General features: G+C 42.6%; 1 protein-coding gene across 1 annotated transcript; it reads left to right on the top strand.

The window, feature by feature from the left end:
• The first annotated feature begins 1759 nt into the window (after positions 1 to 1759).
• On the top strand, positions 1760 to 10773 carry NPEPL1 (aminopeptidase like 1). The gene is made up of 12 exons (XM_075277055.1): positions 1760 to 1963; positions 4339 to 4524; positions 4869 to 5039; positions 5124 to 5213; positions 5567 to 5648; positions 5835 to 5977; positions 6561 to 6638; positions 6852 to 6952; positions 7322 to 7445; positions 7711 to 7887; positions 9495 to 9605; positions 10291 to 10773. The coding sequence occupies exons 1-12, from the start codon at positions 1814 to 1816 to the stop codon at positions 10441 to 10443; spliced, it is 1566 nt and encodes a 521-aa protein (XP_075133156.1). The 5' UTR covers positions 1760 to 1813; the 3' UTR covers positions 10444 to 10773.
• Positions 10774 to 12052: the final 1279 nt, after the last annotated feature.

Here is a 12052-nt window from a genome sequence, read left to right as displayed (position 1 = left end):
GTATGTTTTTTAATCTGATCCTGACTCACTCACTGTATTAAACACTAGAGCTGCTGCACTGCCTTCACTGCTGATGGAGTCCCTGTGTACATGCATTATTTTACTTATCTGTACTGACCCTGAGTCAAGGCCGCCGTATTATATTAGAAAGCTGTGCTCACTATTCTGCTGGTGAAGGCACATGCATTATAATTCTTATCTTTGCTGATTCTGAGTTGCATATAAATGGGAACATGTTATGGCTGAGGCCCCACAGGATGTCCCGCAGCAATAAAGCACTGTGGGAAAAAACGCGGCGGGAACGCATCACGGTTCTTACCGCAGCGTTTTAAACAGAAAGTTCTGAGTTTTCCTTCACAGACTTTGTGTTACAATTATACCTATGGAGAAACTGCTGGCATTTCCATAGGTATAATTGTCATGCTGTGATTTCCTGCATGTTGTGATTGCGGCATGTCTGCACGGTGGTTTTCACTAGAATCCCATCCACTTTGCCTGTACTGTAAAACGCCGCAATTTTTACGTCCCATGTGGCCCTAGCCTATAACTAGTGTGCATTTAGAGGACTGCTGATAGACCACTACTGTCCTATCCTCTGGATTACTATCTTCAACATAGATCGGAAGGATGGGCAGTGAATTGCTCCTATATTGGAATGAATGTAGGAGACGTTCAGCAGTTCATTTAATACTATTTGTATGTATGTTTATAACCTCATGAGAGCAGACCCTATAAGGAAAGAGACCTACAGCCTTCTCCTAAGAGTTTATATTTTAATGCAATAGGTCCTCTGCTTGTAAGAGCTTACAATGTAATAGAACAATGGACAATCTGGGGAACATTTATTAAGACTGGTATATTAAATGCCAGTCTTAATAAACTGCCTGATTGGCACAGGTATTGAGAGATTTATGAAGAAACAAAAAAACTGAAGCGGTACAGCACGGCTAAGGTGCGCCCCGGTCTCCGCTTTGTGGGTTTCCGTCTTCTGCCGGCAGTCAGTGTCCGCCTGTGAGCGTCTTCTTGTCTCCATAGCAAAACCTTTTTTTTTTTTTAATTTGACTGCATGTCCGACTTTGTATCCGGTTAAAAAAAAAAAAAAAAAAAAAGTTTTGCCGCGGAGACCAGAAGATGCTCATGGGTGGACACTTTGCAAACCCATTCAAATGAATGGGATTGAAAACTGACTGCCGGTTTCTGTCTCCTGTCCAGTTTCTCAGGCAGAGGACGGAAACATGAAAGCGAAGACCGGGCGCAGGTGTGAACCTGCCTTAAGCGTCAGAACATGTAAAACGTAACTTTTAATTACTGCGTTAAAATCCCAAATCACTGGCCTACATGGCGCTCACGCGTTTCGAGCTCTTTTTCATAGTGTCATCTTTTTTCTAAATTGAATAACCCCAAATGTGTTAATCTGTCATTGTATTCCAATCCACCATCCCAGCCTTGAAAGCAGGCTGGGATGATACAGTGATCCTGCTAGCCAGGAATACTCTGCACAAGTCACCAGCTCTCTAGTCTAGGCTCTCAAATTTCCAGTTGAGTCACGCAGGACACCTACTGTCTGGAACTAGTAATGGCAGCTTTTTGTTTCATTCGGAATATAATTAGGTGGGACACACGGCCTTCCCCTCTCTTATGACTGGCCTTGGGTAAGGGGCGGAGCCTAAACTTAACAAATACTAACCAGGTTACTACCAAGTGGAGGGCGGGGTGATTTATCTTATCAATGTGATTGGCTGCTGTGCGGGAAGGGCGGGGCTAGAGTTGACAGCGAGGTTTGGCGCGGCACAGCGCAGCACTCGGCTCTGCAATGGCCAATGTGCGGCTGGAGTTTAAATCGAGCGCCGGGGATGCCGACCCCCAGGCTAGGCCTATATTGATCTTGGGGCAGCTGCCCAACCTGCACCGGGTGCTCTGGAACGATGTGAGCGGAAAGCTGCAGCCCAGGGTCACCGAGGAGGTAAGAGGACGTCCCGCAGGCCGGAAGTTATTTATTTCTCTGGGTGGGCGCGACCTGTGCACTGGTTTATAGGGGAAACTTGTACAGCAATGGGCAGATAATGGGCCAGGACCAGTTATATCCCAGGCACTGCTCCTTATTGGCTCTGGGCAGGCCTAGACGACATGTACAGTCCCTGCTGGACAGTCATTGTCCTGAGGGTTGGCAATCACTGTACAACGTCTCCTGACTGGGTTATCTGCGTCCTGCTCTCCATGGCTGAGGTTTACAATCTCTCGCTTTCCACCTGTAGTTCTACAGCCCTCATCATGTACAGATACTGCCAGCTGGAGACACAGAGTCCAGAGTACGGTCACATATTGGTATAGATGTAGAACAACAAAGCCCAGCAGTTCTGCATGTGGGAGTCTGCAGAGACTTGTATTACTGTGGCAAATAGTAAAGACCCAGCCGACCTGTGGGACAATAATTACACAAGGTTACACTTGGCTGTCTTGTGGTATCGAAGTTCAATTCCTGGAGCAGATTTGTTTTATTGCTCTGAGTTATGGTTAGTATACTGATATGAGAAGAACTCCGGCTCCATGTCATATACTGCATGCAATAGTGAGGATCAGTGCCCCTATACCTAGGGCATACTATAGGTCCCTCAGATGAGGGGGTGACCCTCTCAGGTTATACTCCTTGAAGGTGCTGCAGTTACATCTATTCCAAATGAATCTTCTAGAACAGGGCTTCTCAACTGGTGGAGTGTCATTCCTTGAGATGCTATCTCCACTCATACTAGGTGCAGGCATGCCTGTAACAACTGGCCAGAAGTAGGAAGTGTGAGATAAGAAAACACAAGATGTTGCTGTAATAATAATTTGAAGTGATAAAATGTGCTGAGTAATGACTTGATGAGTGACAGAACAGCAGATTCTTTTATTTCAAAGGTCACTTTGATGTTTGCTGAAAAGATAAGATTCTGGTAAGATGAAGAAGCTTCTACACAGTATGAAAACTGCAGTGTTAGATGGGTCCCCTAAACAATTACAGGCAGTCTTGTAATCTAGGGGTCAACCAGGAGGGTGGGTTCGGGGTACTCCAGTGGTACAGTTTTTTTCTTTCCACGTTTGTTAGTAGCAACCAGTCAAGGGCCGCCTTATTAACAGCTAGGATCTCTGATTTAGCTATAGAAGTTCATGAAAATAAATCTGCAAACCTGGCATGTTAACTAAGGGATTGTCGTGATCAGCCTTCCAAAAATTTTAGCTGGTCTCTCAATATTTGCAGTTTTGCCCCTGAAAATATGCCTGTCTGTGTGCCATCAGTGGAAAGCAGTGGTGTAACTACTGTGGCAGCAGCTGTCACAGGGCCCGGGCCCCCCTCACTAATTAATATGCCAAAAAAAGAAATAAACAATAAATTTTACTTTTTGAGGCCACCTAAGGTGTCAGATTGCGGGAAGGGGAGAGCCTCAGTGTGCATCCTGTCAATGGGAGAGGGGTGGAGTCATCCCTGCAGGAAGAAGATAGTGCCAGGGGATTCAACTTATGGAGAGAACAGAGCAGTAGAGTTGAGTGTGTGCTGAGCGGTGAGTTTAACCCATGTGTACAGGGCAGGCTGTCAGCACACAGTACTGTGCTGGCAGCTGCCTGCTGCTTTTTCTGTTGCCTGGGGAAGAAGTGGTTACAAGTGCAACATTCAGTGTCTTTGAAGAGTGTTTTAAGTGAGAACTGTGAGAGAACTCTTCACTGACACTGAATGTGGCACTTGTAACCCCTTCTTCCCCAGGCAGCAAACATATTATAGTATTATGTATTACAGTATATTGTACTGTGTGCAGGGGCCACTATGGGGCATAATAGTGCGTGCAGGAATGCGGGGGGAAGGGGGCAGTCAGTCGGTCGGGTTCTTTGGGAAGGGGGTCCCCATGTCAAAGGTTTGCCACAGGGCCCCACCATTCATAGTTACGCCACTAGTGGAAAGTACGACACAATGTCCACGTACTAACTGTGTGTTAGAAAAACAATAAAAATTTAGCTATATGTTTATCTGAAGTGTCATAAGAGCCAAATTAGAATTAATTTTAAACAATTTGTATGATATTAGAAAAATTGTCTGCTGTCTTCCTGAAACAGCGACATGCTTCTCCATGAGCTGCCCCTGGTATTGCAGCTAGACTCATTGATGTGAGTAGGGCTAAGCTGCAATACCAGATACAGCCTGTGGACTAAAGTAGCACTGTCTTTGGAAAATATCACCTATATTTTCTAATCTAATTGATTTAATTATTCCTAAAGTATATTGCCAACCTACTGCTTGTATTTGTTAGTCGCTTGCTTCACATTGTACATGAAGTCATCTGTGTTTCTTTTGTTTACTCATACAAGGTATGGAAGAATGCTCTCGGCACCTTAAGTCCCAATCCTACGGACAGCTGTCCTCTGTACTTGAACCAGGCCACAGTTGCTGCTCTGCCTTCCCGTGTCAGTCGCCATAACAGCCCTTCTGCTGCCCACTTTATCACACGTCTGATCCGAAACTGCCTCCCATCAGGAACATCAAGATGTATCTTAGTAAGTATGGTTCTGGTACTGTCTCAAAAGGGAACAGTGTACTGGAGTTATACAATTGTATGTGTAGTGAGTTGCATATATAAGGCTGATGGTTCGAAACTGTTCTCAGGAACTTCATTCTATCCTCTGGCAAAGGCCTGCAATGTATTGAGAAGCCACCAGGTTTAGCATGCTCTGACAACCTAGGACTGGGATATGCTGCGTATTGCAGTATGTCCACAGCTGGGGAGCGGGTGGTAACAGACCAATTTCTATTCGAAGACATCAATAAGATCCATATCATTGAAATATGTATTTGTGATGTATGTCTGAGTAATGTCTAATAGAGAGCTTTTCTCCCACAGATGGTATGTGAGCGTTCAGAGGTGTTCGCCAGTGCTTGTGCCATTGCTCGAGCCTTTCCACTGTTTACCCGCCGTTCCAGTGCTTCCCGGCGAGCAGAGAAAAAGAGCGTTGCAGTTGAATTTCTGCTGGTTGGCCAGAACAACGGGCCAGTGGAAGTGACCACTCTTAAGGTTTTATTCTGCCCTTATCTACATTCTTCTTTCTGCGTGGGATCTGTGCCCTTTCATACTTGCCTATTTTTCTCATACTAATAGTGCCTGGAAAGTGCAACTGAGGGGATAAGACTGGCGGCGCGTATTGTGGATACTCCCTGTAATGAGATGAATACAGACCACTTTATTGAGGTGAGTAAACAGTAGACTGTTATATCCCACTCTAGGGTTTGGGTAAACGGTGTTATGACAGGGTACGGGATTGGAGCATTGCCTAAAATGTTTTATCTCTTATGTGCTTTTAAGGTATATAGCATATTTGCCAAATAATAAACATAAATTACATAAAGGATATCAGCAACTGTTTTTTTCCTCTGGTACGAATTCAAACAGGGAATCCTCTGCCCCATGCCCCTTCCCTCAGTGTCCCAGTATTGGCATTGGTGCCGGGGCTGAGTTACTCTCCAGTATACACTCCACCTGTTTAGCTTCTCATATCTCTATCTCATAGATATAGTGTCTAAATCTGAACACTAATTTTGCAGGAGATTGCTGCCGTTGGGAAGGAACTTGGCATTTCTCCAATGATTATTCGAGATGTCGAGCTAAAGGAGAGAGGATTTGGAGGTGAGAATGGGCTGACTCCTCAATGAGATGGAGAAAAGTATGAGCACATACTACTGGCTATGTTTTGCCAAAAAAAAAAAGTTTTTTTTTTTTTTTTTTTTTTTTGTTCTCTATATGAAGACTTCCTGTTGGTACTCTTTCCCAAATGCAAAGTGTTTTCTTCATAAGTTTCTTTGTGTCATATAGGGATATATGGTGTTGGCAAAGCAGCAGAGCACCCACCTGCCCTGGTCATCCTGAGCCATACCCCAGAAGGTGCCACTCAAACCATTGCCTGGGTTGGTAAGGGCATTGTGTATGATACTGGAGGACTCAGCATTAAGGGAAAGGTAGGAATCTGAAGAGTGTTGTGTGTGTGTGTGTTTTAGGTTTAAGGCTATACAATTTGGTAGAATCTAAAGCTTTACATGTTCTTTCTCCATAGCAATTACTTCTGTTTTTCTGGTGGGCTGATGGGAAAGGGGTGGGGGATGGGAGCCTGCTTCTGGAAATTTGTGTTAATTGTGGCAGATATACAAAATTGGGGGAGATTGATCATCAGCTTGTGCTAGTTAAAAGGGCATTGCCTAGACTGAGTAGCATTGTATCCACCTTGAGGCCGAGGCTATATAAAGGGTTTGTTGCCTGTGAATGTAAACAAGAGGATTCTTTTACTGACTGCAAACAAAGGGCCTGAAGATGGTGAAGGGTTCACATACGAAGTATATTACAAATGTATGCAATCTGTCCATCATTCTGTCACAGTCCCCCTTATCTTGTTCACTCACGTGCAAGCATTGTATGTTGTATGGTATATAGGAGAGAGCAGCCATATAATGTGAATAATTCATTAGTAACTGGACAGAAGTGTTACAATGTATCCTTGTAATGACTAGAGGAGGAACATTATCTGATGGCTTTATTCTTTAACAGACCACAATGCCAGGTATGAAGAGAGATTGTGGAGGAGCGGCTGCCGTCCTCGGAGCTTTTAAAGCTGCAGTGAAACAGGTTTGATAAAAGTGGATTGAAGTAAATTACATATTTTGTTTGGTGCAGCTTTGCCTTAGATGTAGTTTTAACACACACACACACACACACACACACCTTGTATTGTAGAGATCTGGCATCAGCTCACCGTGGGGACATCTTGTGGTAAAGGTCATAGATATGATAGGAGGAGGCAGCCAGGTCCAAACTCTAGGTTCTTTTGTTTTATTCCAGGGTTTTAAAGACAACCTCCATGCCTTGTTCTGCCTGGCGGAGAACTCTGTTGGACCAAATGCAACTAGACCAGATGATATCCACCTGCTGTACTCTGGAAAGTAAGAATCTGCTTGTGTTTAGTTGACCAGAATGGCAATAATACACATTTTAATATGGCCCTAATTTATCTCAGTAGGGTCATCCATGCATCTGATCTAGTAGGGAGAGACACTAGTGCAGTCAGATGAGCCTGATCTATCTAGTGGTGTTGCTGGCTTAATATAGTGACAGACTCCCTTTAAGTATCTCAGTGCTGGGGAAATGTGATTCTGACAGGATAGATTTTTGTTTTCATACCTGTGTTGGTTTTTCCCAGGTTTTAGGTCGGATTACAGGTTTTTTAGGGGGAGGGGGGCACTGTGCATACCCAAACTACTGTAAAATATTTGCTGAATAGCTATTTTTCTTGTGCTCTTTTCTTTACCTAGAACGGTTGAAATTAATAACACTGATGCAGAGGGGAGACTGGTGCTGGCTGATGGGGTGGCCTATGCTTGTAAGGATCTAAATGCAGATATCATTCTGGATATGGCAACCTTGACAGGTGCTCAGGTGAGGTCATTTGTGACTTGTCTACATGTTCATATTGTTGTGTTCTCATTAACACCTGCCTTAAAGGCTTTCCTAGAAACACTACTCACCTACATACTGGATAGACTTGGAGTTCCTTTTTTCCATTGTTTACAAGGAATGGCTGCTGTATTCAAAGTCATTGGGACTGATGAAGATAGCTTGGTTCTGAAATATGCTATCTAAAGATATGTGGCAAGTGTAACTTTCTGGAAAAAGCACTTAATGTTAATATCAACTTTTTCAGGGCATTGCGACTGGCAAGTACCATGCTGCAGTACTGACCAATGATGATGAGTGGGAGATGGCCTGTGTAAAGGCTGGCCGGAAATGTGGAGACCTGGTTCACCCACTGGTTTATTGTCCAGAGCTGCACTTCAGCGAGTTTTCATCTGCCGTGGCTGATATGAAAAATTCTGTGGCGGTAAGTGGATGAGAATGATGTGGTTGTATATAATTTTATGAATCAATTGTTGGTCATACTTCAGGGTTATATGGTATCTTCGCTTCTTATAAAAGCTCTCCTTTAGTTACGAGTACTTGTACAATAGTGTTTGTCTTAGCATCGGGGCTATGGGGTTGCTAGGCCAAAGCACAAGACTCCTCTATTTTTCCACAGCCCGACTCGAACTCCTTCAAAAATTGCTGACAGACACGGCTTGCCAGAAGAAGTAAAACTCGCCTAAATCAGAAAAAAATCTGAATTTTGTATTTAAGTATTTTGGAATCTGTAACTCTTCTGACCTCACCCAAAACTAGCCCTGACTCTGACTCCACAGCTCTGCCTTACTTGAAAGGAGTTTTCCCATCTCAGGAACCTATCTATACTGCTAGCTTGTGTGAAGAGTTTTCCTAAATACATTGCTTTAGCAATGCTGCTTTGTTTGCCTGCCATGTGAAATTATTCCTCCCATTGTTCATATGTCATTACCATGGAACATGGCCTATCTAATAGGCAGGACAGTTGACATGAGTCACTGCTCTCTGGGGGAGGTTGCGCACTCTCACTATACTATAAAGCTCTGCAAGCTGGGCAATCAGTCCAGTTAATTGCAGTTTGCTGATAAAGGCTCAGGGGGGCTGTGTTTATCTCCTAATGTAAATACAAAGATAACACTGAGTCCTTCTCTATAGAAGCATGGTAAGTGTTGTATACAAACCTGTGTAATGTAATATATATTTACTGTGCATGTTATTTGATCAAAGACCACCCACCAACTTGTGGAAAAATACAGGAAGGAAGTGAGAAGAGACAGCTGGCAAGGGCTGCTAATACAGGAAGGCCCTGCGTTGTGAACGCACAATGTTTTGGCTTCGGCAGAAACACAATGCCAAAGAAACGCTGCATTTCACATTAACTTCAAAAGGGATGAAAAAAAAACCCACAGGTGTAATATTTCAACTTCATAAACGCTTGAGTTTTTCCAAATCATAGCATGTCAATTAATCCTACAGAAATGCTGGTGTTTTCTATATAGGTAGAACACTGCTGGTTTTCTGTGAAAAAAGCTGTGGGGGAAAAAAAAACACGATGCGTTTCCACTGTGGTCTCTTCTGCAGCAATTTTTTGCAGCTATTCACTACGTGGGGCCTTATCTTGTTTTATAATCCAGTATGTGAATATATTTGCTTTAAGGGTTAACTGTCATTTAACCCCTTAGAGGCTCCTTAAATGGCTTTTTTTTTGTCAAGTTTTATTTGAAACATTTTTTAAAAGCAATTTTTTTTTTTTTTTTATATCACTATAATAAAAAAAAAAATGCAACTTTCACTCAGTCTACTAAGCCTAATAGACTGACATTTGCCAATTCTTCATGGGTTTTCATTGCAGAAGTCACCTCATTGCATTCACTACCGGTATTATAAAATTATGCATCTACTGTATATTTAGAAACAAAAGAGGACTCCAAAATGTTTCGTTTAAAAAAAATTGCTATCTTTTCTTAAATCAGCATAACATGGGCGTATATTTAGGCTTCAAACATGTGCAATGTTAAAGGCTCAAGACTAATATATTTGTATTCTCTATAGGACCGGGAGAATGCTCAGAGTTCCTGTGCTGGCCTCTTTATTGCTTCTCACATTGGTTTTGACTGGCCGGGAGTTTGGGTGCACGTTGATATCGCATCGCCTGTTCATGCAGTGAGTATCACATCTTAGTACAGTGAATTCTCTTAAGAAATCTGTCAGAGGTCTGGGTGCCAAAATGAATATCTGCCCTAAGTAGGAACTGGCGTAGATTTCCATTCTAATTTAAGCAAGTTGTAATTAACCAACCTCTGGCCGCTCCACAACACCCACATTTGCAGAATGTGGTAAGTGAAATGCACATCTGGGCAATCTGTATGTTTGAAAAAAGGAAAAACCCATTCAGAACATCCACCCAATTGAGGAACATTCTCCAGGAAGTCGGTGTATCAGTATTTGTCTACCAGAAAGTGAAGATTTCAAGAGTGTGAATCCAGAGGGTTCATTATTTGGCCTCAAAAATAAAAAGGCCAGATTAAAATATGCCAAAAAAACATGAAGAAAAAAAATCCAGGTGGCAATCAATTGGGATCAGAGGGGCTGAAAAAGGAGGGGGGGGGGGGGGGTAGTCGCTGGAACTCGTCCTGGCTGTCAACTTACTACACTTTCAACAACAGCTGTGTCTGTGCTGTGGGTGTCATACTGTTATAGCACTGAGCATTAACTATGTCCTCAGGGGGATATGATAGTATGGGGCAAAGGGGTTAAGCAGAAGGGTTTTCAATATCGGCCATTATTTGTAAAATGTATTAATACTGTGTATTCTTAATTCTCCTCACATGACTTATTATGTCTGCAGGGTGAGAGAGCCACTGGCTTTGGCGTCGCGTTGCTACTTTCTCTGTTTGGCCGTGCTTCAGAAGATCCTTTGCTGAACTTGGTTTCTCCTCTGGGAGAGGATGAAGTAGTTGAGACTCCTGAGCGAGATTCCAAAAGGAGACGTCTGGTGTGACTGCCTTCTCCTAGACCACTACAAAGTGAAGCTGGACTGGTCTGGGCTCAGGGCTATTCCTGTCTCTGATCTGACGGTTATGGTATATGTTTGTGAATGACTTTTCCTATCTGAATTTAATGATATGCACAGGAGTCGGCCCCTGATACCTGATGCTTTTTAGTACTGTTGATCACATGAAGCTTGGAAGTCGCGGTCTGTCATCTCTCTAGGTAGCACTGTTTACCTCCCTCTCTCCATGGAATTGGTAAATTCCTCTTCCATGGGATGTGCTATTGTCTGTCTTTCTACCTGACTTGCTGTTTTTATTAAAACGGTCTCCAAACGTGACACGAGTTTTGACTTATTATTTCGAGTTCTACAGAGAAATTTAAAAAAAAAATAAACAAAACAACTTTTTAAGCAAACTGAAATGTTTTACCTAATAAGTTGTTCACCAGATGCTGCTGAATTCAGGATTTATGGTTCTTGCATAGGCGGTCTGAAATCTAGGCTATTAGCAGTGGCTGGTCTGGTCCGTGCTCTCGGCCACCTCTAGTCTCCTCTCTTCACCATGATTGACGGCTAATGGGGCCTCTGCCAGATCTGGAAAGTGCATTTATCTGCAGAGCTTTGATGGCTAGAATAGTGCTTGATCAGTGTCAGGTACCTCAGGATTCACATACAATGATAACATGGGATCCCTGAGGCCACATGTTGCAGATTTTTTTTTTTTTGATTTTTTTTTTTTTTTTTTTTTTTTTTTTTTGAAGGAATGGGGAAAAAGAAAAGGACTTTAGTATCTCCATTTTGATAAATCTGGTTTTGGCTCAAAAAAAAAAACGTAGCAGAATCTGCAAGAAAATACACAGCTTTTCTGCACGGTGTAGCCTCAGCCTTAAGTAGGCTCTGGGAGTTAACCATCCACCCCACAACTTAACGTTTAAGTACATCCAGTAGATGTGGCCATATGAAATCTAGTGACACCAAGGCCCAATCCTGTTGCCTCTTTCAACCCACCCGATCGACGTCCAGTGTCTATTATTGTGTGATGTTGGTTTGCTGAACAATGATCGATTTGAGTGTATGATATCTTGAATGACCTGATTCTGTTTTGGTTATGATCTAAGGAGTGAAGTTGTCCTGTAAGACCCATACTTCTTCAGGTTATTGGCTTCAATAAGAACTCTATTTCCGCCAAAGGCAGAAGTGGGGTTAGTAGCATTAGAAGGGCTTATTTCATATTTCCCATTCCTTCACTCTTGACTTCGGCTCAAAAAGCTACAGCAAAATGTAGAACAAAAAACACAATGTGAGTTCAGTGTGAAGATGCAGCATGTTAATGTTACCTGCAAAAACATTACATTTTCTCCCATAGATTAACATAATGGAGGGCAAAAATGCAAGACACAAAAGAAAAGCAGTGAAAATCCCAAGTGCTTTTGGGATTGTGTTTTCTACTGGGAGGATGAGTTCTGATGGACCATGTGCATAAATAATTTGAATGACTGGTTACTTATTTTAATAGTATTGTTTAGAGCATAACAAATAGCATTGTGGGTTTTTTTTATTTATTTTTTTTTCTCTCCTCTTTTAAGTACAGTCCTATGAATCTTAATCATTTTTAGTT

This window comes from Leptodactylus fuscus, chromosome 6 (assembly GCF_031893055.1).
Source record: "Leptodactylus fuscus isolate aLepFus1 chromosome 6, aLepFus1.hap2, whole genome shotgun sequence".
Classification (NCBI taxonomy): Eukaryota; Metazoa; Chordata; class Amphibia; order Anura; family Leptodactylidae; genus Leptodactylus; species Leptodactylus fuscus.
This window is presented reverse-complemented; position numbering and strand designations above follow the sequence as displayed.

Coding starts and splice junctions, on each gene's coding strand:
- NPEPL1 (XM_075277055.1), top strand. CDS start 1,814: ATGGCCAATGTGCGGCTGGAGTTTAAATCGAGCGCCGGGGATGCCGAC. Junction 5,214..5,566: donor ATACAGACCACTTTATTGAG/GTGAGTAAACAG, acceptor CTAATTTTGCAG/GAGATTGCTGCCGTTGGGAA. Junction 5,649..5,834: donor AAAGGAGAGAGGATTTGGAG/GTGAGAATGGGC, acceptor TGTGTCATATAG/GGATATATGGTGTTGGCAAA.